This window comes from Mesocricetus auratus, unplaced genomic scaffold (genome assembly GCF_017639785.1).
Source record: "Mesocricetus auratus isolate SY011 unplaced genomic scaffold, BCM_Maur_2.0 Super-Scaffold_100009, whole genome shotgun sequence".
NCBI lineage: Eukaryota > Metazoa > Chordata > Mammalia > Rodentia > Cricetidae > Mesocricetus > Mesocricetus auratus.
This window is the reverse complement of record NW_024429193.1, coordinates 49,684,052-49,708,954: the sequence shown is the minus strand read 5'-3', so window position 1 is coordinate 49,708,954 and position 24,903 is coordinate 49,684,052. Positions and strand designations below refer to the sequence as shown.

The 24,903-nt window shown below is 39.2% G+C and overlaps 1 protein-coding gene across 1 annotated transcript; it reads left to right on the top strand.

Annotated features, from left to right (window-relative positions):
• Nucleotides 1-293: 293 nt before the first annotated feature.
• On the top strand, nucleotides 294-17,553 carry Kcna3 (potassium voltage-gated channel subfamily A member 3). Its single transcript, XM_005076595.4, has 2 exons — nucleotides 294-3,789; nucleotides 12,128-17,553. The coding sequence occupies exon 1, from the start codon at nucleotides 614-616 to the stop codon at nucleotides 2,213-2,215; it is 1,602 nt and encodes a 533-aa protein (XP_005076652.2). The 5' UTR covers nucleotides 294-613; the 3' UTR covers nucleotides 2,216-3,789; nucleotides 12,128-17,553.
• Nucleotides 17,554-24,903: the final 7,350 nt, after the last annotated feature.

Genomic DNA, 24,903 nt, shown 5'->3' with positions numbered 1-24,903 from the left:
TAGTCCTTGAACAGATCTAACAAGCCTGAGATTGGGACTCGGCCACGCGCAGGACGGGAATGCACGCTATCCAAAAGCAAGTGGAGCCCAGAAATGAGGCCAGGCGGCTGGGTTCCTCTAGGGCCGGTCTGGCTGGGTAGAGGTCCGGTAGGGTCTGGGGAAGAGGGTGCAAATTGGAATAGATCCAGTGACAAAGAACCGCAAGGAGCGCGGCCGGGAAGCGGGAAGCGGGGCGTGCGCGCGCGCGGTGGGCGGGAAACCCGGGGGCGGCGGCGAGGCGGGCGCGCGCCCCCGCGGGGAGGGGTGCGGAGGAGGGAGGAGGCGTCTGGACCTTGCAGCCCCGCGCGCCGAGCCAGCTCCAGACAGAGCATCTCTGCAGCCGCAGCAACAGGCGGCGGGCCGGGCTCGCGGGGCGGAGGCGGCGGTGGGGCGGGGAGCTCGAGGAGGAGCGACTCGAGGCCGGCCACCTCCTGCAAGGAAGAAGAGCACCGCCGCCTCCCGCGCTCGGCCGCCGCAGCCCTCCGCCCGCCACCGCGCCCACCCTGCGCAGGACCCCGCGAGCGGCGGCGCGCGCACTCTGCAGAGCCCCGGCCGCGCCGAGCTGCCGCCAGACATGACCGTGGTGCCCGGGGACCACCTGCTGGAGCCAGAGGCGGCGGGTGGCGGCGGTGGGGACCCGCCTCAGGGAGGCTGTGGTGGTGGTGGTGGTGGTGGCGGCGGCGGCGGCGGTGGCTGCGACCGCTACGAGCCGCTGCCGCCCGCGTTGCCCGCCGCGGGCGAGCAGGACTGCTGCGGGGAGCGCGTGGTCATCAACATCTCGGGGCTGCGCTTTGAGACGCAGCTCAAGACCCTCTGCCAGTTCCCCGAGACGCTGCTGGGCGACCCCAAGCGGCGCATGCGGTACTTCGACCCGCTCCGCAATGAGTACTTCTTCGACCGCAACCGACCCAGCTTCGACGCCATCCTCTACTACTACCAGTCCGGGGGCCGCATCCGCCGGCCGGTCAACGTGCCCATCGACATCTTCTCCGAGGAGATCCGCTTCTACCAGCTGGGCGAGGAAGCCATGGAGAAGTTCCGTGAGGACGAGGGCTTCCTGAGGGAGGAGGAGCGGCCTCTGCCCCGCCGAGACTTCCAGCGCCAGGTGTGGCTGCTCTTCGAATACCCTGAGAGCTCGGGGCCGGCCCGGGGCATTGCCATCGTGTCGGTGCTGGTCATCCTCATCTCCATTGTCATCTTCTGCCTGGAGACCCTGCCCGAGTTCCGCGACGAGAAAGACTACCCCGCCTCCCCGTCGCAGGAGGTGTTCGAGGCCACCGGCAACAGCACGTCGGGGGCCGCCTCTGGAGCCTCCAGCTTTTCGGACCCCTTCTTCGTGGTGGAAACCCTGTGCATCATCTGGTTCTCCTTTGAGCTGCTAGTGCGGTTCTTCGCTTGCCCCAGTAAAGCCACCTTCTCCAGAAATATCATGAACCTCATAGACATTGTGGCCATCATCCCTTATTTCATCACTCTGGGCACTGAGCTGGCTGAGCGGCAGGGTAATGGGCAGCAGGCCATGTCTCTGGCCATCCTGAGGGTCATCCGCTTAGTAAGGGTCTTCCGCATCTTCAAGCTCTCCCGCCACTCTAAGGGGCTGCAGATCCTGGGGCAGACACTGAAGGCTTCCATGCGAGAGCTGGGGCTGCTCATCTTCTTCCTCTTTATAGGGGTCATCCTTTTCTCCAGTGCCGTCTACTTTGCTGAGGCAGACGACCCTTCTTCGGGTTTTAACAGTATCCCGGATGCCTTCTGGTGGGCAGTGGTAACCATGACAACTGTCGGTTACGGGGATATGCACCCAGTGACCATAGGAGGCAAGATTGTGGGCTCTCTTTGTGCCATCGCAGGTGTCTTGACCATTGCATTGCCAGTTCCTGTAATTGTTTCCAACTTCAATTACTTCTACCACCGGGAGACAGAAGGGGAAGAGCAAGCCCAGTACATGCACGTGGGAAGTTGCCAGCACCTCTCCTCTTCGGCTGAGGAGCTCCGAAAAGCCCGGAGTAACTCCACCCTGAGTAAGTCGGAGTATATGGTGATCGAAGAGGGGGGTATGAACCACAGCGCTTTCCCCCAGACCCCTTTCAAAACGGGCAACTCCACTGCCACTTGCACCACGAACAATAATCCCAACTCCTGTGTCAACATTAAAAAGATATTCACTGATGTCTAATATACGATGCAATTGGCATACTATGCCCAGTGTTATGTGGAACGTGCCCCCTTGGTCTGTGTATGCCCTTGATTTATACATTTCCAGACCATTCATCAAGGAACGGACGTGAAGAAGTGGAAAAGCACACTTCATCCTCCCTCTCCCTATTGCTTCATACTGAAACAGGTGCCTGTTCTGCAAGTGGGCTGCATTCTCTCAGCTCTTTTCTCCCCCCCCCTCCGTCTTTTTTTAATTTTGTGACCAACTAGCTTACATTAAAGCTTGGTTTCTAGTGCACGCCCTATGAAAAACTGCATCCTGGGAGGAAATGAAACTAAAGCGTCGGAGTAACTGTTTAACCTCAAAATCAAAAGAGAGTTGCTTCTTTACTAAGTAAAGGAGACAGAACTTAAATGATGCCCCTGTTTGGTGGACCTTTCATTGTTATTTGATTATTTAGTTTAATTAACCCAGCCTTTGGATATGTAGACAGAAAGTCTAAAGCAGTGACTTATAAACCCATCATGAATTTATTTTGTTTTTGACTGGCCTTTCAGTTTGAATCTCCCCTCTAAGAATTTGAGGTTCACAATAACTTTGAACCAAAAGGGAAATGGCCCAAATGCCCTGATCTGACTATTAACCCTTTGGAGTTTGCAAAGAATTTTGAAAGTATTACACACGAATTCCAGTGAAGTTGTGAGTACATGCCCAGCCAACATCCACGAAAGTCTAGAAACTTGTTTTCAGTGCTGCCAAGAGAAACAACAAAAATTCCTAGTGCATGTGAGAGATAAGCTTATGCGGTGTCACAAGAAGATTAAAGTGGCAGACACCCCTTCCAGCGGAAGTTACTAATTCGGACCTGACTGATGCAGTTCCCATAGCAACCCATGTTTCCTGGGAAACCCGAAAAAGGTTGTCATGGCATCTTTTGCTCTTTAGCCCCACCCACCTCAGGCCTTGCTGTTTCCACAGTAACCTTTCCAGATGGTTCCTACTTACATGATTTCATAAGAAAAAACACTATTTCAATAAATGGCATAAATTAAGTGTATGATGACAAAGAGGTGAAATTAATCACAAAATGCTTTTTACATTTTATATAAATCATTGATGTTATCCCATAATGACTGAATCAAAAAGGAAAATGTCATCTTTTACACGTTACACGTGAGCCACAATAAGGCAGGATCTGAATTAAATGTCAGTTATTTGGTAACAATTTTTAAAGATGCTTCTGTGCAGTTCTTTCACCGAGAGAGACGAGCCAATGAATGAAATGAAGACAGCAATATAAACACGTTCTGTACATAAGCAAGTGGAAGTCAGTGTACCCGAGGTCTTACTGCAAGATACCTTCAGGTTTACTCGTTAAAAAAGAAAAGGGAAAACATCCAGACCCCACAACAGGACTGACGCCATCACAGCACTTGAAAAGCAAAATTAACCTCAAATATATGAGGAATGCAGATTTTAATGAACGGATTATAGTCAGTGAAAAGGAAAATCGGGAAATAACCAGACCTTGAAAGAACACCTGCAAATTTTCAATCACATGCTGAGGGGTGCCAGCAGACAGACAGAATCAGGTGAGCACTGAGCTGTATGTTTCAAAGAGTGGTCCTTTTTTGCAAGGAAATGTCATTCATATCTAGTTTTATATTTGTAAAATACACAGTTTTGTATTACATGCCAATTGCCTTTGAAAAGATCACCATGAAATATTTCCCATTTTCCCCATGTTTCTGATTATCCTTTGGTTTCTGTTGTTCATTGCAAGAGAATACAAAAAAAATTCCCCTCTAAACAGCTTTCACCCAAGCTGAACTGAAAATTATTCCACTACTTTGACCAACCCACTTGGCTTCTGAACAATTTGTCTCCCCTTTAAAATGAATAAAATGCAGCCTCTACAACTGCTAGGTTAGTAGTCCAGTTTTAATTTACAAAATTACTTAGTATCAGTAGGAAAGTTCTTAAAGCAAATGCTTAAAATTGAAATAGGATTAGCATTTTACTTCAACATAGTCATTTTGCTTTATGCATGTTGGATGAATTGTACACAACTGCTTTGGGGGGGGTTGCACGTAAGTCATCTGTCCCTCTAGAGTACATGACAGTAACCTTATTTTTAAAGCTCATAAATCATTTCAGATAATCTCTCATAAGCCTACCTAACATATTTGTGCATTTGAGAGTGGGAAATAATTAATGGAAACTGTAACAGGAAAGATAAAGGAAATGTACAAAAAAAGATAGAGGCAATAATTCAGTATCTACCTGGTTGTTGTTTGTTCTTTGTTTCTGAACAGGATTTTCACCTACTTTCCTTTGCTTGTGTGACTTCCTTTGGGCTTTGATCCACGTGTTGATCTAATAGTTGGTATTCTCGGTAGAGAAGTGTTCCTTTCATGACCCATTTTGATAATGTTAGATACATTAGAGCAATCACATAAAAGACTAACATAAAGGTAACAGTTTTGTTCCTATTTAGAAAGTAGACACCTTTATTAATTCCATAAGCAAATTATGTTAGCCCATATTTTTTATGCTTCTTAAGTAAGAGGGGTTTGAAGTAGACCTTTTGTCTCCTCAACCAGAGAAATAGCACAGGTTTTGAGTCATAGCTCTCAGGTGATGTAATTGCTTCCCGTCGCCATATTGGAAACTCCTCAAAGGTTATAGGTTCTGTATTTTGATTTGGGTATGTTGATGCTTTGGGTACTGGTGCCTAGCACAGGAAGAGCCTTGTGTTTGCCAGGTATATGCTCTTACATTAGTATTCCCAACTCTTATTGGAGTGGTCGAAAGAAGCTGTTCTGCAGTCTTATAGCAGTCTCCTGTTCCTACTGAATGACCTTGAGAACATTACATAACTTCTCTGTTCCCTAGTTTCTTTTCTGTAATATAAAAGTAGCAAGTAGTACTTCATACATGTTGTATTAAATAATTTCATGACATATGTCAAGTTAAGAGATTACATTACTTTGTGGTCACCACTTATGAACGCTGTATAATTAATACAAGGCTTTATGAATAAGAAATTAGTAATTTCCTTTGTGTAATAACACAATTAACTATGAATCAACATTGCTCTGAACACTTGTCAGTTCAGTAAGGTATGTGTCATTAATTTCATTTTAAGGAGGATAAAACCAATGCTGAAGTGATTTCTCTATGACTTCAAGCTAGCAAGACACCCAGCCACAATTAAAAGCTAAGTCATTATGACTCTAAAACCATTCTAATTTTATTGGGTGTCTTGAAAGATAAATAAATCTCTTAGGCTTTTAAGTTTGACTTCAGTCCAGGTTAGTAATTATTCTCTTCAGCACACTGAAAAATTAACCCTTCCTTAACAATAAGAACTATATATCCAGGAGAATCAAACCTAAGTTATTTAAGTCAGACAGATCTACTTTCCTTGTGTCATAATTGATGTATCTGGATTTAACCTTAGGAACCATCGTCAGTAATGTTAGGGATACCCATCAGGACAAGGTCATTCCTCAGTTTTTATATTAATTTCCTGGTTGCATGTGTTTCTATTGGAATGTGATAAATAGCATAACGTAAATTATTATACTTTTCATATCCTTTACTTTGCCTGGGTTTCTGAGGAACCATGCCAGAAATTAGTGTAAACATTTTGACTCCTGCAGGAAAGTAAGAATTGATTACAACAGGATAAAAAGCAGGAGGTTCTCGGGTCACTGAAACTTATGGCATTAATAGCTCACCTAGCCACTCCATAAGTCAGTAAGAGACTGTTAAAAAAAACATTAGGACATATTTGTGTCATGTGTACGGATGTAGCCCCTTCACCAAGGTTCTATATAGCATGATATAGATAGTGATTTGAGACTTAAAGTAATGTGCTGATGAATGTACATTTGCCTGTGTTAGTTAGCTTTGCCAGCTACAGGCTTCTCTGTTGAACTTAACTGAACATCTTGAGTGTTGAAAAGAGATTCTTGTGAGTTATGTGGCTGGATCGATCCAACTCAGCACCACTGTGGGTGGATGTCTGTGCCCCACAGCCAGTGATCCAGAGCTAACATTTGTTATATCTTTTTCTTGTGTGGTATTTTAAACTCGTACTGTGACTAATTAAAATATCAACTATGGTGGCAAAACAAGACACCTACATGGAAAAGAAAGTGTTACTTCTAAGCTTCTAAGCAGAATTTCAGGATTGATCAACTTTTACATGCACAGTTAAAAAAAATTAAAGTTATGGTTTACATAAAACTTACATGTCTGTCATGTAGCACACCCAAGCAACAACTTTGTACACAGCATATATGACATACAACAATAGTTCGCTCCTTTGAGAACCATAGCTATATTTTCTACATATTGAAATATTTAACATTGTCTACAGAAGTTTCAAGCCCTTTCTACCTCTCAGCTATAAATAGAAGTGATAACCACTCCCTCTAAGAAATGCAAACAATCATGCCCTCTCCAATCTGAAAACTTACAGAAAACACTGGGAAGGAGAGGTGAGAAGTTCTAGACTTGGGAGAAGCTATTTATGTAGGGATTGCATCTTAGAGTGCTTTTTTTCCTTTCTGTTTTGTAATGGGCCCTTTCAACTAAGGAAGATAGAATTACTGGTTTATAGTGTTCCCTGTGTTGTGCTGAAGTGCATGCTCGTGTGTGTGTGTGTGTGTGTGTGTGTGTGTGTGTGTGTGTTTTATACTCCTTCTGTGAGCATATTTATTTTTGAGGAACAATAAATCAGTGGGAATTAAAAGAAGAATGGAAAGCTATACAAAGCCCAAACCTTACTTACAAATTTTAACTTCCTGGCAGAAAATGATCAGTTTAGCGTTTGATAGTAGTATTTGTCATATACTCATTCTCAGCTTGCAAATACAGCCTAATGATTCCAACTTGATAGGTGTACAGATGTTTTTCTTGTGTTTTAGTGGTGCGGTGGTCTAATTTTCTCTTCCAAATTGCAAAAGAAAATTTATTTACAAGAAGAGTATTTTCATGTTCCCCCCTCTTCTTCCTTCCTCCTTTCTCTCTCCATCAGATGCATTCTCCTTGCCCTTCAAAATGTGCACCATCATGTGCTCTCAAAAGGAGGCCTGAGAGAGAGGCTCTACCATTTTCTTGAGTGTTGTATTTTTATCATAACCTTTGTGAAGAATAGGAAGCAACTATGCCCTAGAAGATAGCTAGGATTCTGATCACTAATAATACAGCAGTTGAATGAGCCCCAAATGGTGTTCCATCATATCTGAAGAATGTTATGAATAACTGTTCGGACATTGCTGACAGTGAGGTCCCACCTTCATTTGTGGAAGAAAGCATGAAAGTAAGGGAAATATTTCTCTTCCTGTGAGTTTCTAAGCTGGAACTGTCCCAGTACAAAGTCTCTGGGGAATTTATGGTGAGATCCCCACAAGCTTTTTACTAAGAAAGTTGTCCTCAAACCCATCTTGTCTCTCACCTGGGTGTTTATTGACCCTACTGAATGGCACCCCAGCATCTATCCTTTCCCTTACTTGACTCTTTTCTTAGCGTGGAACCCTCAGAAATCCTTTCTTCTCTTTGGTTTTTGGTTGTTTGGTTGTTTGGTTGTTTAGTCGGTTGGGATTTGTTTTTGTTTTTGCCTTTTTGTTGTTGTTTGTTTTTTGCGGGGTTTTGGGGGGGTATTTGTTGGTTGTTTGGGGACATGGTTAGCCCAGAATTCACTTTGTATACCAAATGCATCTTGAACTCATAGCAGTCTTCCCATATAAACCATACAGTAACCTGCACTACCCTGCCTAGTTCCCTAACTTTTCTGACCTTATTTACCCTCCTGACACTTGAACCATTGTGCTCCTCTTGCTCTTTTTAAAATGTGGAAGTCATCTCCACCTTGCAGGGTTTGTGCAGACTGTTCCTTCTGCATAATATGCTCCAGCATTCAAACAACATCCGTATGGCTCAGTCCATCACCTCCTTGATGTGTTACCTTCTCATCACAATCTTCCCTTACCAATCTGCCTTCCACTGCAGACCTACTTGCTTTTTCTCTGTCTAATCATCCTTCTAACATAGTATAAATTTGTCTGTTAGAGTTATTATTTTCTTTTTCCTTCCTTGAGGCCATGAACTGGATTAGTACTTGAAATATTGTGTTCAATAGGTATTTATTGTAGGAAAACATTGGGTTTCTTGCATCATTTTCATTGCTATTGGGCTCAGACTCCTCACCATGCTCTTATGGATAAAATTCCTGCAGTTCTGTCCTCTGGAAAGGCTTCCACTTAGTGTAACGTACTTCAGATTCCTACAACAAGCTCTGTGCTTTTGTAAGGATGGAACCCCTTAATATAAATAACTTAACTATTGGTGTCATCAAGGATGCTTAGAACTTAGGATGTTTCCCAGAGACCATGGATCCTACAGAGCAGCTAGTAGTATACTTCTTATAAATAGTAGTCCTCCTCATATATTTGTACATAGACTTATTGGCCCAGATGGTACAGAAAATCCCAACAAACAAATGATTCCCCAGGGGACTTAATCTTTCTATTAAACAAAGATACTGCCATGATTTTAGGTAACATGACAGATGTATTCCCCTTTGCAGGGAATGTGATTCTTCTGATTTGAATAGAAATATTTCTGTTCTCCTTTTGAATTGTCTCCAATCCTAGGCAAACCAGACCAGTGGATGAAGTAGATGTTTATTCTGCACATCCAGGTGTCAGTTTTCTTGCTAAATGTGTCAGCAAATTAAAATCAGCATATATGTTTGGGCTTCCATATGTAGGCCAACAGAAGTTAGAAACTTCTTTCAGCAGTTTATCAAATAAGCCTATACAGGACCAAATACTTTATCTGAAAGTATCTTGTAGGTACTCTTAAAGAGATGACATAAAAAGTAGACATGAATACTTTAATTTCTTATTTTTTCATGCTTTTAATTTTTTATAGTGTGTCTATTTGTGGGTGGCTGAGTGGGTGTGCCGCACAATACAAATGTGGAGGTCACAAGAAACTAACATTCAGGAGTTAGTTCTCTCTTTCCACTGTGTGGGTTGCAAGAATCCAACTCCAGTCTTCAGGCTTGGTGGCAAGTTCCTTCACCCACTAAACCTTCTTGCTAGTGCCCATAGGTCAGATTTCTAAATGGCCATGTTTACTGGGTATACTAAAGACGGATATTTTCTTCAAATAAAAACTGAAGTTTAATTGCTGTATTTCTAGAGTCTACAGACCTTTTAGCTGTGAGCATTTTTTCTGATTTGAGAAGAGCAGTTTATTATGATGTGGTAAAATTTAAATATTTTACTTAATATTTAGATCTGTGGGTTTTAGATATTTAATAGTAGTAGACTTTTATCCCTCATTTATTCAAATGTCGTATTGATTAAGTCTCACAGGCTCATTTTACCTTGAATTTCTTGGGTTTTTTGACAATACCCATATCTTTCATATTGCTAACTTTAAGTATTGTTGTGTTTAAACCATTCATTACTTGCCAAGACTTCAATCAGAAAACTATACATAACAGAGAAAAATTCCAGTCTTTGGGTTTATTCATTACCATTTAGCTGATAGAAATGTAAAGCTTACTGGTAATGTGGTCAATTTTAAGTCTTTTAATAGATGTCAAAGTACAGACTCATCGTGAGAACAAGGGTCTCATAAATCTACATATTTTAGAATAACTTCAGCCGTCTTATCACATACTCTGTGTTCAGTGGACTGAGTCTACATTTCTTTCATTTTGAACTTGATAGAATTATGAGTTGCGTCTTTGCAAATGAATAATTATTAAACTTTGACCATTCTTGTTCCCTTTTGAGCAAGTGTCTCTAATTATAGGTCATCATTTTCTTCAATACCTCCTGTCTCCTTTATAGAATTTGTTTTGATTATGTCTATTCATTTCTTTTCAGGACATGTCTTATCAACTAACATAAGCATCCTTATTACTATACAGATATTACCTTTTTGTTTCTATAGAATTACAACATTATTTACAATTATAACTTATTAAAATGCTGTATGATACGTGTATATGTATACATGTGTGCACACATCTTGACTGATATGTGTTGGTGTGAGTGCATGTGTATGTATGTATGCAGGTGTGTGTGCACAAGTCTATAGAAAGCAGAGATCAGCCTAGGGTGTCATTTCTCAGGTGCTGTCCACTTTGTATTTTAAACAGCATTTCTTATTTGCCTGGGACTTACCAAGCAGGATAGACTGGCAGGCCAGTCAGCCCCAGGATCTTCACCTGTCTCCACCTCCCCAGGATGGCTTTACAAGCACATGTCACCATGCCCTGCCTTTTTACATGGTCTTGGTGCTCGAATTCAGGTCCTCATGCTTGTGCAGCGAGTTTTTTACCTACTGAGTCATCCTCCCAGCCTCATGCTACATTTTTCTTATCAGTAATTTCAAAGGCCTTCACAGCAAGTAGTGGACACGTAAGATTTAAAATGTGAAAGCCAGTCACTTTTACTGAGTTGTAACAGTATCAAAACAAGTGAAACTTAACAGAACCATCTCAAGACAAGTAGGCTGAAGGCTCACCAAGCAAAGAATAAGGACTTAGGTTCTAAAATAGAGCCCAGATCATTCATGTCATTGGTGTTTTCTTTCTAATGGCAATTAACAGTTAAACCACTGGCATTTTCATAATGAAAACTAAGCTTATTTTGAATATGCACTTACTTTTTTCCTCAAGAGAAACAGTGTAAGGAAAGTGTTGACCATTTGACCAAGAGCAATCCAAGAAAAATGTTTCCAAAGATGATTGGCCAGCTCACAGTAGACCTCTGGTATGTTGCTTGATGAGTGAATAATCCTCCTATTAAAAAAATGCAGTTTAATTCCAGATCCTCATCTTTTGGTATTTACCCAAGGTTCGGTGACATCTGCTAAAGCCAGGAGTGTATGTGAGGAACAGTCTTTCCATGGGTCTGATACATAGTGTTCACACATTCAATCTAGATGTAGTAGTCTCTGTTTGTGTCTTGGTGAGTTTCCTTTGTATTATAGACTAAGCAATATTTTGACTACATCACCTTAATTTTAATATATCCTTTATTATTCACTAAACATACCTATAATGAGGACCCAAAATGTGTCAGACACTGTGCAAAGTGGTCAGGACTTACCTTTGTAATACATAAGTCTCTACTGTGTGCCACAGTCCATTCTAGCAATTTTTACAAATTGCTGTCTGTATTTCTAAGAGTTTTTCCAGTGGGAAGAGAGGAAGGTCACCAAACCTGTAGCCTTTATTTCTTGGTCCTCCACAACCTCTGATAGAGTAGTTTTTGTTGTCTTAATTCTTTAAAGATAACTGTGCAGACTCATATTTTTAAGGATCATTAGATTTGTAATGAAAAGGGGTTAGGCCCTAGCACTCACACGACTTTCTCCCCACTCCTCTTCCCTTCCTTTCCCCTTGTCTCCTTCTCCCTCTCCCAGATCCTCACCCCTACTCCTCTTCGTATAGCACCTCTCTAAGGACAGAAAGTCTGTTCACTTCAGAGAGTTCTCATTTCATCTTACCACAGGAGGAGCTATAAGCAGAAATTATTGAGAAGATAATACACTTTTCTAAAAGTCACTGTAAACCTGCCAGATGGCCTTGAGGATAAGTGTAAATTCTCTTTCTCAAAGCATGCTATCCTAGTGACTTGAATTAATTGGACTAATGGGTCATTATTAATTGAAAAATTATAACCAGCATAATCTGAAACTTTCTAATATGCAAATAGAAGTCATTCAAAATATAGTTTACAGTATTTAAAAGCAAGAAATTTTTTAACTTTACAGGTTACAATAAGAAAACCTAAAGTTAAAAAAATCAATGAATGCAACTTTTCTATTAACATAAATTCTGTTATTTCAAATGCTAAATATACTGTAAATTATTGAGTCTTCTCTATCCAACAGGTCCCTCAAGAGCCCCACATAAGGAACTGCAGAGTGACCCTAGCCAGAAGGATGCTCAGTTTTAAACTGCTTGGATGAGAGTGCACTCGCCACTACATGTTTTTGTTTCGGTTAATATTCAGAGATACATCTCTGACAAATGCTTCATATGGAGGAAAGAACTCAAAGCTGGAGGGCGCTCTTCAGATTATAAGTGGTTACAAATGATATCGAGCAGGAGAGAAAGAGCAACATTAAGAATAAAAAAATTAAATGTTAAGGTATCATATCATTTCAACCTGTTGACATTCTGGTGGAGTCAAGTCACCCAAAAACTACAATCAGTGTCACAGATAAAGAAAGCCTCCTGTGTGTTTCTAACCAGTCAACTATTGCTGTTTTATTTCTATCATTTAACTATTGGACTGTATTTAGTTGTGGAACATGTTCATGTAGTCTATGTTCTGGGTTAGGTTTAACTTTATCTGTGAGGGTGTGATTATACCAAAGGCTTCCATTGGTAGACTAGCCCATTCACCCAAATAAGTGAAGTCAACACTGTGCCCAGATGAATGGTATTAAAGACAGACTTGCCTAAAAGAAATGTGCCTTGCTTGATGAAACATTCTTTTATTTTTTGATTCAAAATGATAGATTAACAAATTAGATTTTAGGTAGGTTTTAGTTTACCTTAATTTTACAAAAAAATGTATTAGTACTTATTCTGTTTAAGTTGTCTGTGTTAACTAAAATTATAATATTTAGTTATACGTAGGTGGTTCATATATATCAAATTCTATTTTATTTTCACAGAATGTTTGGTACGGTGAGACAAAGTACATTCTTAAAGATATATATATACATATATATATCATCTGATGTTTATAGCTTTTCCTTCAAAATTATATGTGTATGAGATTCTTTGACTCATTTTCTATTTTTATATTCTTTTAGAATGGAACTCTTTTTCAACTAAAAAGAGCAAATTTTTAGTTGAAAAAAAGACTTGGGAGGTCATAAAGATGGCATCCCATTTGGGAACATCTAACTTCTGTGCCATTATTGTATTTACTGTGACATCTCAGCAGAATGGTAGCTATTTGTAGATTATTTCCTAAGCCTTATGGAAAGTCAAACTGTGAACATTTAGTATGTACACTGCTTTATTCATTTCCATAGTTTATCAAAATATGCCTGAACAAGTACATTAAAAATGAATATTTTCAGAACTTTAATTACAATAAAGTATATCAGTCTCAAAGCCAGGATTATAAGCTTTCTGATGACCTAAAAAATTCAAAAGATGAATTTCATTAATCTATAAGAATCTTAACTAAATAGCCATTTACCCAGTAGCTCCCAACTAGGTAGAAATACAATCCAGGTAACTTTCTTTGAGGCAATGTCTAAAATGAATTTTTAATAATCTCCTGGTAATTTCTTCATGATCAAAACATGGAGACCATATCACTACCATTTTAGTGAAGATAAAGAGATGACAACTACCTTTAGTTTGAGTGATGTGAGCCTCCAATAGAGATGGTTGTGACTAAAGTGAAAATATAGCCACCACCTTGTTTTTGTTAGTGTTCACTCATGTAGTCGAGATAATGGCACAGGGAATAATGAGCACTTTGCAATCATCTGAATCCTCTTAACTGATGGTCACAGCCCCTTTAACAGTAAAACAATTCTGGTGGATGGAAACATCTTAATTGTTCAGATGTAAGTATCAGTAGGTGTTGCAAAATTATACAAGGACTACCTTCATACAGTGACACAACTTTAAGCAATGTAATATATGTAATAGTATATCTGTTTTATGATTATAAGTTACAGTTCGAATAAAGACAAAACCTGGACTTTTACCCTCACACACACCAAAGAAAAGCACAGAACTGTAACAGATGCATAACATACCAAAACATTCACATGATGAGTGGTAAAAATAGCACGATCTTAGATAACAGGATACTGGCATTCTTACCCACTGCCTACCTCTGGGACCCCAGGTAAATCATCACCATTGCTAGGCTTTAGTTTTCTTGAATTGTAGAGTGGGCATGCCAGGCTCAGCAAACTTAAAAGCCCTTTCCAGCTACTAAATCCTGTTATACACGTTTCTTTAAAACACTTTGAAGAGTACTTATGTACTAGGATTTTTATGCATTTCTAAAGAATAAAATGAAATAAGATTTAAGCCTTGAAAGTTTCATGAATATATCTCATTCTTCAAATTGTGAGAAGAGGAAATAGGATTCCTTCTCCTTTAAGATTTCACTCATCTATAACAGGATCATGAAAAATGAAGTGGGGGTGGGGCATCCCTCTGCAGAAGGGAAGCAGATTAATAAAATAGCTGACAAGATGGGCAGGTATTGGTAACATTAATTGGATGCTAATGTGATTTGCACAGAGGGCGTGAAACGCTGAAATGGTCCCAGAACTTTATTGCACATTATGAGACTAATGGTAGGAAATGGATGGGGAAAGACTGGAGAACAGAAGTGTTTGCCTTATTGTAGTTTATTCTTTTTACTCTGGGAGCTTAGATGGGGATCTGCCTTGCAGTGCTAGATCTGCCAATCACATGTTTGCCCTGGGAAACTCCCTTTAACTTCTCAGAACTCCAGTTTCTTAATTTGTAAAGTAAGGGTTTAAATTTGAATTTAGTAATCTGCATATTTCTTTTCATCTCTTAATATTCTGTAGCATTTCAGATTCTTAAAATATATGCATACATGCATATGCATATATTGATTCCCTCCATCAGTCACTATGATGCCACATAGTTCTCAAGTACTTGAATAGATTATGAACTCAAACATGTATGTTCCTAATACTGCTCTTTGACCTCCACAAGACCTAAAATACTTAGACCTCATTCTCATTCAGATGTGGCTGAATTATTGAAATCTTTCATTTCATCTTTTAATGTTGAGTGCATTACCTAAACAAATGCCTTCTCAAGTTACTCTCCATAGCTTGTTGTAATTTAATAATCAAATAAATATATTGGCATACAAATGGACTATAGCTGACTGTAAGATACAATTTTGTCACATTTAAATGCCCTTTTGGTCCTAGAAGCTATAACTATAATATAAAAGAACATTCATAAAATTTTGTGAATTTTTTAATACAAAGGAGGCCCGATGGAGTCATACTGTAATTAGTTTTGCTCAGGAGTGAGAAAAACATTCAGGGATAACCCAAACACTTCTGTTTGGAATTAGTGGACAATTGGTGAAAGAAGGGTTATATCGTTTGCACAACAAAGATAACAGGTGATGATACCCATGAAAATGGGAGTATTTTCTTGTGGCTGGCTTTAGTATAGGAAGAGATAGGTTAGATGAATGACAGAATCGGACACTAGAAAAGTTATTAAAATGGTAGCAGTCCATCGAATAACAGAACTATTTTGTCATACTGAGATTATTTGTCCAGAAAGTTAGTCTTATATCCCTTCCATTCAGAAAAGGGGGCAAATGCCTCTATCATAATAGGAAATGTATATTTTAACTAGTGGAGCAATTAACTAAAGCATTTAATCTGATGATTTTAGTTTTGTGTATCTGAATTTTCATCTTAGGTGTAATTTAGTCTCTTGCATATGTGATATTGTCTGTGATCGTGAGGAATGATTTCATCACTTTTGTTTTTCTTTTAAGTTGATAAAATGTGCTAAGTGGTGATTCCTACATACTGTGTTAGTACTGTATCCTACAACCACTTGTGAACTGACCACATTAAGCAAACCATAGTGTTTCTCTTCTAGTAAATTGTTTCTATGGTGTGATTGTTTCATGCTGGGGTTGGGGGTGGGGAAGGTTAAATATTTAGTTTACTTAATATGTCAAGGTGTTTTTCTTAAATGCCATAAAATTGTGTGACAATAAACCAAATAGAATATCCTCTTTTTGAGATGTGAGAGAAATGTATAGACTACTTTGGGGACTAGCCCATAAATGCTGTCATTTGTGTTTTTAAAAAGCTTATATATTATGTATGTAACATACAATATATACCATATACAAAAGAAAGCAAACAGTGTATGTAGTGTTTCTTAGAGTCTACATGTGTTTATTTACATAGAATACTTATGCATTGCAAAGACCATTAACATAGTCTATTTAATTTCTAAACACTGTCCACATGAATTACTAACCCCACCTGGAGTTTAGAGATAGAACAGTTAAGGTTTTAAAGAATAAAGTGACTTATCATAGATCATGTGCCCATACGTGGCTCTAAATGTTATTCTCTTTTACACTTTTCATGCTGGCATGGTGTATGTTCTCTATCACTGCCATTCTAATTCAAACTGAAACTTCAAAAGATGTGTTGATATTTCAAAGTTTTAGTGAAAAGGAGTCACTGGTATTGTGTTAGACCATCTTAGATAACTTCCAAACTGCATCTACCTACATGAAATACCCAAAGATTTTAATATTTAATATTTTAATATGAAGTCCCTGCACCCAAATCATACACCCATTCATTCATTCATTTAATGGCATCATGCAAAATGGTCTTCATCTATCTTTCACTTGCTTTGTTAAAAGCCCATCATAACAATTAATTTCTGAACAGTTTTTTTATAAAGCAACTAGAGAAAATGCAGCCATTCTGATTCAATGGCATAGCAGTCATTTTTTTAGCCTTTTGTTTTTATATGAGTGGAAGAAGACAGAAGGAGGAGGGAGTGTATATTTTAAGAAAACTCTTCATTTCCAGTAACTATATGGAAATACTGGTTATCATGCCATAGGTAGCAGTTTGTTAACGTCAGCCATAGTTCAAATCCTGGTAAGCTCTTCACTCATTTAATAGTGTACTTAAGGATTTCCCCAAGTTACTTTACAGCTTAATGACACCTCAGTTTGAATATGAAGAACAGTCATGTTGCAATCCATGACAGATACTACATTTTTGTTCTCAAACACCAGGCTGCCGCTAGTACTGCTTTCCCTTGTAAATCAGTAGTCTGTGATATGTTTTGTACTTCCCTGTGCAATGCAGTGTTAACTGTGAATATTTAAGTGAAACATGCTTATTATACTGGCATTTAATATTTCCTAATGTTGACTTCAATTTTCTCCATCAAATAGATAAGTCAATCAGGTATTATTTTGTATGAAATGAAGTAATAATTATTCTCAATAACAATGGTATTCTAACTACAATGTCAAATCAAACATGCATTTTATATTTTTATATTCTTTTTTTGACATTGAGTTAGGTCAATTTACCATGTAGTAACGTAAAGTTAGATTCTTATACCATGTTCTCTGCTTACTGTGAGGCCTTTTGTTAAGTAAATATCTATGAGTTTTGATTGTGTGCTATTTTCTTGTGATGATTGTTTTTTAATTTGTCATTGGACTTGAAGTGTTTATTGCAAATGTTAAAAAACAGAATCCAATAAAACACCTGGAAACGTCCTGTTGCAGTAATAATTCCAAATGACTATTTGTTTCCTTTCTTCATACACCCCCTCCCTCTCTCTTCCTCCCTTCCCTCTGCTTCCCTCCTTCCATTCTTTTATTCCTTTCTTTTGGCAAAAGAAGAAACATCAAAAGCTAAGCTCTTGTCATCAGTTCTAACATCACTTGTCCTCCTTCACAGCAAAGGTTTCTAACATTCCCTAGATGTTACTCCATTGCTCCTGTCGTTCAGTTCCAGAATACCAATAAAGTCTCAAGAACAATAAATAATTAACAAGAATGCTGCACCTGTATACCTTATTTCAGTCATAGAGTAAATTATGACAGTAATTTATTTACAAAGAGTGATCACATTCATTTATGTACTGCCCGGTTCAAAACACTGTGGAGGCATTATGGTCAGTGTGTAGATGACCCTATTTTTATCAGATGGATTATAGATACTCAGAAATTCCAAAGTTTGTATATTAGGAGAGTAATTATTTCTATCCAGAACAGTGAGATATTCAGGACATTTTATTTTCACTGCAGTCTCTCTATATCTTTAGTGTTTTGTTTTGTGTGGTGTTGTTTTTACATTATTACAGAGTCTAACATCCAGCAAGCAATCATTTGTGCCCAGCAATGTTGGTCTGTTAAGAGAAGCTTTTTCTTTTGCTAGCCGCTTTGGTTTATCCCCCGCCAGTCGCCTGGGCTCTGCCGCGCCAGCCTGGTTCTAGATCCGCATGAGTCCCAAATAAACACACAGGAGGCTATATTAATTATGAAGCTGTTGGCCTTGTTTGTCTCTTACTGGCTAGCTCTGCCTTAAGTAATTACCCCATAATTGTTAATCTAAGTATGTTTCTTACCGGAGAATAGTTCCCGGCGTCCTACCCCCATGGCGTCACATGTTGACTCTCTTGTGTTTTCCCCTTCCCAGAATCCTCCTCGACTCCTAGTCCCTCCTATCTAGGTTTTCTAGTGGCCAGACAGTACTTTATTGACAAATGCACAGGCAAATAACAGGACTTCCCCAACATCTCCTCTTTTCTGTTTAAACAAAAGAAAGGTCTTAATTTTAACATAGGCAAATTGTATATGACAGAACAGTTATCAAGTAAGAACATAGTTACAATATTTTAGCAAGATTTAAAGGAAATATCATCCATCCCATTCTTGTGAGTCCAAAGTCCTATATGTAGCTTATCTTTTATCATAACTAAGGAAAACTATAATTATAACTATCTGTCTTCAACTCCATCAAAGACCACAGAAGGATAATATATAAACACTAGGATTGACAGAGATATCTTACTGCCTGGACAGTCACCCGAAGTTCCTCTGTAGCGTTGGGGCATCCATCTTCAGCCCATAGGCCACAATGTGTCTGGAACACTTCTCAGCAAAGCAGGAAATTTCAAACTGTCCATCTGCGTTGGCAGTCTGTCAGTCATTTTTCTTTGTCCTGCAGAAAGTCTCGTAGACTCTTCATCAAGCAGGAACCCTGTAAGACTCAGTTCAGCAGTCACTTTCCTGTGGGTCCTGCATGTCCAGATTATACAACAACAGTCAAACAATCTAGGCAAGAGCAGTTTCTTGCCCAAATGGCTAATCTTGCCATGTTGAAAGCAAACTTTATAACTGTATAAGTCCATATTTTCGGGGTCTGTAAGACTGCATCATCTTCGCTGTTTCAATTGTTGGAACATCTGGTCCACTGCTTCTGGGGGTCTTGGTTCGTCAAACCACAAAAGCCTGGAAGGAATCCTTAGCTTTTCATTTTCTGTAGAAACATAAATAAAAACTCCTTTTCCAAGTAACATATCCTTACACTTAAATTTTGAAGTCAAGGCATTTTTAAAAGATAGAAGTTGGATTAATTCAGCAGCATTTATAATCAAGTGTACTTTAGCATTTGTTCCTTCCTTAGCAATCAAAAAACTGAAAAACACAATAGCGTACAGTATCCAGACTCTCTGTGTATTTTCCATCTTTACGTGGCTTATTTATTTATCTAATATTACTTTATTTCTTTCACTTTTATTTATTTTTCTCTGAGACAGGGTTTCTCTGTGGAAACCTGCCTGCCTCTGCCTCTGGAGCAATCCTACCGGCGTGTGCCACCACACCCGGCTTTTGTATTTATTTACCACTTTGCCGTTTCATTTTCTCTCTCAATCTCACGTATATTTTTAAACACACTGTAAACCTTTAGAGGTTTTGTTCATCCAAGTCTGACTTTACTGTAAATCTTTACGTTTTTCTGGCCACGTGTCTTATCTGTAAAACCGTGGCTGTTTTAAACTGCTGGTTTTTTTTTTCCAAGATGGCGGGCGTAAGCGTGATTCGAGCTTACTGCCTCAATCCATGTTGACATCCAGCAAAAGCTGCCACTTCCAGCTGTATGTACACACCTTTCAATCGTTAGCAGAGTCTCTTAAAACAACCTTGCTGGCTTTTTTTTTTTTTTTTTTAATGCCGAGTCAGGAAGACTCCGGTAAGCGAGCCATGTGAATCTCGGCTTGTCGCTAGCAAAACACCTGAGAAAAATGCTGCTATCAAAAATCTGTGCTTCTCTCCGTTCTTCTGTTTCTAAAATTCCTTTAAAGCTTTTGTTGTTTTGCGTGGAAATTCAATCCCACTCCTGATCACCATTTTGTTAAGAGAAGCTTTTTCTTTTGCTAGCCGCTTTGGTTTATCCCCCCGCCAGTCGCCTGGGCTCTGCCGCGCCAGCCTGGTTCTAGATCCGCATGAGTCCCAAATAAACACACAGGAGGCTATATTAATTATGAAGCTGTTGGCCTTGTTTGTCTCTTACTGGCTAGCTCTGCCTTAAGTAATTACCCCATAATTGTTAATCTAAGTATGTTTCTTACCGGAGAATAGTTCCCGGCGTCCTACCCCCATGGCGTCACATGTTGACTCTCTTGTGTTTTCCCCTTCCCAGAATCCTCCTCGACTCCTAGTCCCTCCTATCTAGGTTTTCTAGTGGCCAGACAGTACTTTATTGACAAATGCACAGGCAAATAACAGGACTTCCCCAACATTGGTCTTCATTCTTTTTCTAGCAGCAGCTCCTCCCAGGTGTTCATGCTTTTGGAATGTCAGCAAAGGTGTCATCATCAAAACTCTCTAGTTTCCATCTGGAATTTTACTTTATCTAAAACAGACAAAAGCAGGGGGATATATAAACAGCCTCACATGTATGATGATTGACTGTGAAGAAGAGAACAAAGGATTTATTTCTAAGCATCCATTTTCTATAAGAAATAACTTTGTTTTAAGCATTCTGGCTGTACAATTCTAATGGCCAACTCCATGAGCCACCATTTGTTTAATTATAGAGAACAAAAATTTTCAAGCTGTATCCAAGGAATTATAGGTAGACTATGAACTAAAATAATCCACATATTTTGGACTTCAACATTGAAAAGAGCACATAAATGGCACTGGGCAACGTAGGGCCACTAAACATCTTCTAGTTTTCTGGGCCTAGTTTTATCAGTCCTGTGCCTTTCTCCACTTTAAGTTGACTAGTTAGAGGTTTCACTAGTCACAGCCAAAAGGAGGCTACTTAATTTGTTTTAAAATTGTCCCTTTTTTTGTGAGTTCGAGGCCGGGCTGGACCGATAGCCTCCAAAACAAATACAGAGAAACCCTGTCTCGTATAAAACCAAAAAATATTGTCCCTTTTTGTTCACTCTAAGTGATACCTGGCTTGAATCATGAAAGAAGTCTATCATGGAAACCAAAGAGCCAGACTAAAACCAGATGCCAATATTCTGTTAAAATTTAAAGTCAATGAAGTTTGGAGCAGGGGTTTGTTGTTGTTTCCACTTGTTTTAAATGAAGTAAGAGAAAGAGAAAAGTAAATAATCCATAGCTCTTATTTCAAAACCCATAATTGATAAGAAAGCTAGCAGGTGACGGTCTATGCCTCATCCCGTTTGGCATAAGAAATGCTTTGTACGTGAAGATGCAGAGTACATGGGTTCATGGGTACTACCATTTACTCTTAAGTGTCAGGTATCACTTGTGTAATCTAAACCCACTATACTAACCATAGAAAGAGGTGACTATTTCCATATAAACTGAATCTACAAAAAATCAAAAACTAGGTGGCATCGCAGAGATACTGACTAGAATAAGGAAGTTGTACCATAATAATAACATTTTTGAGAGCTTAGTTTTAAATATTTCTATAGGGAAGCTTAGGAGCCAGATAGAAAAAAATGACTGTGTTATCTTTGTATTTGTGACAATGAAGATGGGAATAATTGGGAGAGAGAAATGGCATTCATAAATGTGGAAGCAATTTTGAGACAGAATTAATTTTGCCTTATAATTTCTGAAGGCAGTTTATAAGAGTGTTAGAATGTTATGTGTCCTACTCTCAAGAAAGTAATGAATTTGTGATTTTAATCTTCTTGTCCCTCTGGGCATATTATGCCAGCAAGAATGCTATGCACTGTCAGGCTAAGCCATCAGCATGTGTTGTAGCCAAGAAAACCTAGCAAACAGTCCTCCAAAACCACGTTTTATGCGTTACATAGTTAGGCTAGGTTAGAGAGCCCTTCTGGACACACCTCATAGTTAGTTACTCCACATACTCAGAATGGCTGAGTGTGTATTAATGGGACCTGCTGCTATCCTGTGATTTCCAATAAATATTCTTTAAACACGCACACACTACAGACGTGTAAGCAATCTGTAAGACACCAGAATAGGTAGAGATCGTGACATAATGTAATTTTTCCATCTCCATTGCCACAAATCAGTCATCCCACTATGTCTGATTTTTGTCTCCACCTCTTCACTGAACATTTCCTCCAGACTACACTCCTTGTCATACTTCAGCTCTCGGCCTCCCCAGATCTCTGTAGAACTGACACTATTGAGTGGCACCTCCTTCCTTCTAGGTTTTTGACACTTCGTCTCTTTCCATCTCTTCTCGGGCACTTTTTTATTTATCTTCCTCTTACATGCTGCTGCTCCCCAAGGGTCTGATCCTTTCAGAATCTAGATTCTGTTTCTATAATCTTCCCCACCACCTTAGTTTTAACCTTTCCCATAACCACTATCTCTGCCCCAGATCACACACTACTCTTGCCATCTCGCCACACTCCTAATGTCAGATGGTTTTGCAGCCATTCATGAGTGCTGCTCACATTCCTTTCATAGAGAACCTGCCACTCTACAGTCTAAACAGGACAGCCCTAAGACCCATGTCAGCCCATTTTCTAGCCACAGTACATCCCCTGAGCAACTTAGATCCTTTTTCCTTAGAACTCAGAATATAGATTTAGAGATAGAAACAGAAAATTACAAAGTCTTTGAGAGTTGTATCACACCATCACACCACTGTGCCAAAAGAAAAACGAAGCAAACATCAAGAACAGCGCTCTTACCTAGGTGAAAGATAGAAAGAAGCTACAATTTTCCAACACAAAAATCTTCCAGTTAGGGAGTACCAAACTCTGCTCACTGCAATTGGGGTCTATGAGACTCATATAAACCTAAAAATCTGTGATGATACTGGCCAGCCCATGGGTTTTTCTGTCCCTTGGTGATAACTTATTTTTTGTTTATCAATCTTCTTGATAGAAATATCATCTGGGGTGGTCTCTGGGCTATGAAAAGTTCTCAAATTTGGCATGTTCAGGCTAAGAGCATCACACACTCACAACCCATCTTATGATCTTGTGGAATCAGACTATTGCTTCATAATACAACTGCTTAGAATCCTGGAATCAATTAACCTCAAGCCTTTCCCTCACTCTTCATCCTGTGACTGTTGCCACTACCTCCACCTCTGAATTGCTTCCGTATCTGTGATTTTTGCCCATGTTGTGGCAATTGCCTAAATTTTTCATACTCTGGACAATGTGAGTTCTCTCGATCACAAATATAACGATCTTCCTAGCTAAAATATTTCAAAGACTATCTTTAGAATAAAGGCCAAACTTTTTCACATCCAAGACTTATTAGGATCCTGCATGGGATACTCTTCTATATATCATCACATTTACTGATCCTATAGCCCAGAGTTAATCACGTCTTTCAACTTCCCCCACCCACACTGTTAGACTCAATGAGGTGACAACTAATTATATTTCAAGGCTTTCTGACACCTTCTCAAGAATAGATGTTAAGTGTCCTTCTATTGTGCCCCCAGTAGCCTGTTGTAGAACTTAACACAAAATATAGTTATCTATTCCTTTTTCCTTTACAAAAGTGTGGAACTTGTAAGCTGACTCATCTAATCATCTTTGGATTCACAATGCCTGATACACAGGGGGAGTTCAATAAACATTTGCTAAAGGAATACTACACTGGGAAGGTGTGCTTCTGCCATCAATACTTTGTAGAATCATAAGAATCAGGTCATCTAATCCTGGCGTGGTGGCAAGTTCTGTAGCAGGCAGGTTCGGGTACAATGAGAAAGGAGGAAGAGAAAATAAAAGAAGGGATGAGGCATAATAGGTAAGTAGAAAAGACTAAGGTATGCAAATGAAAGTATGGAAGGGATTCTAGGTCTTTGCAGTCAGGGCCAAAACTTGTCTTGTACAGTTACAAAAACTTCTACACATTGATACTTCCACAACTAGATTGGTAAGGCAAATGTAGTCTGAAGAAACTAGATAATTGTCTCAGTAGTTTAAAAAACTTTTATTTTTTTAATTTGAAAATTTACTGCATATTTATTTATTATATACTTGACTAAAATCATAAAAACCTACATTGATTAAAAATTGATAATATGTATCAGTAATAAGTCTGACAAACCTTAAGTATTCTAATATAATGCATAATATTCATGCATTTAATTTTGATTACCATGGAACTCAATAGTACATGAACCCTTCCCACAACCATGCCTGACACAGTACTACTTTCTAAAGTAATCTTTAGCTCTCTGAACTGACATATGCTCTTAATCCTAGCACTTAAGAAGTGGAGGCTGGAGGATTAGAGTTCAAGGTCATCCTCAACTACAAAGGAAGTCTGAGGTCAATCTGGACTACAAAACATTGTCTCAAAAAGCAAGTGAATAGAAAATAAGATAAGAGATTGTAATCATTGAGCAGTAGAAAACTTTTTGAAAATGTTTCAAACTGCTGTAATATTTGTATTCAATAACCTTCCAAATATGTCTCTCAGAAATTTTCTCTCTGAATATTAAAACATGAACAGTGTTGAGGAAATTGATCTGTACTTTTAAGTCAGCCACACTTACCCCATACAGTTGCTGAAGAAGGGGTAATTTGTTATTCCAGAAACCTTCAGGGTCCTTATTGTAAGCTTTCTGGCTTAGAAACAGGAAATAGATTTTATCTCAAGTGTAATTTTAACCTCAATATTTAA

Excerpts from the sequence above, each read along its gene's own strand:
- Kcna3 (XM_005076595.4), top strand. The coding sequence starts at position 614 with ATGACCGTGGTGCCCGGGGACCACCTGCTGGAGCCAGAGGCGGCGGGT.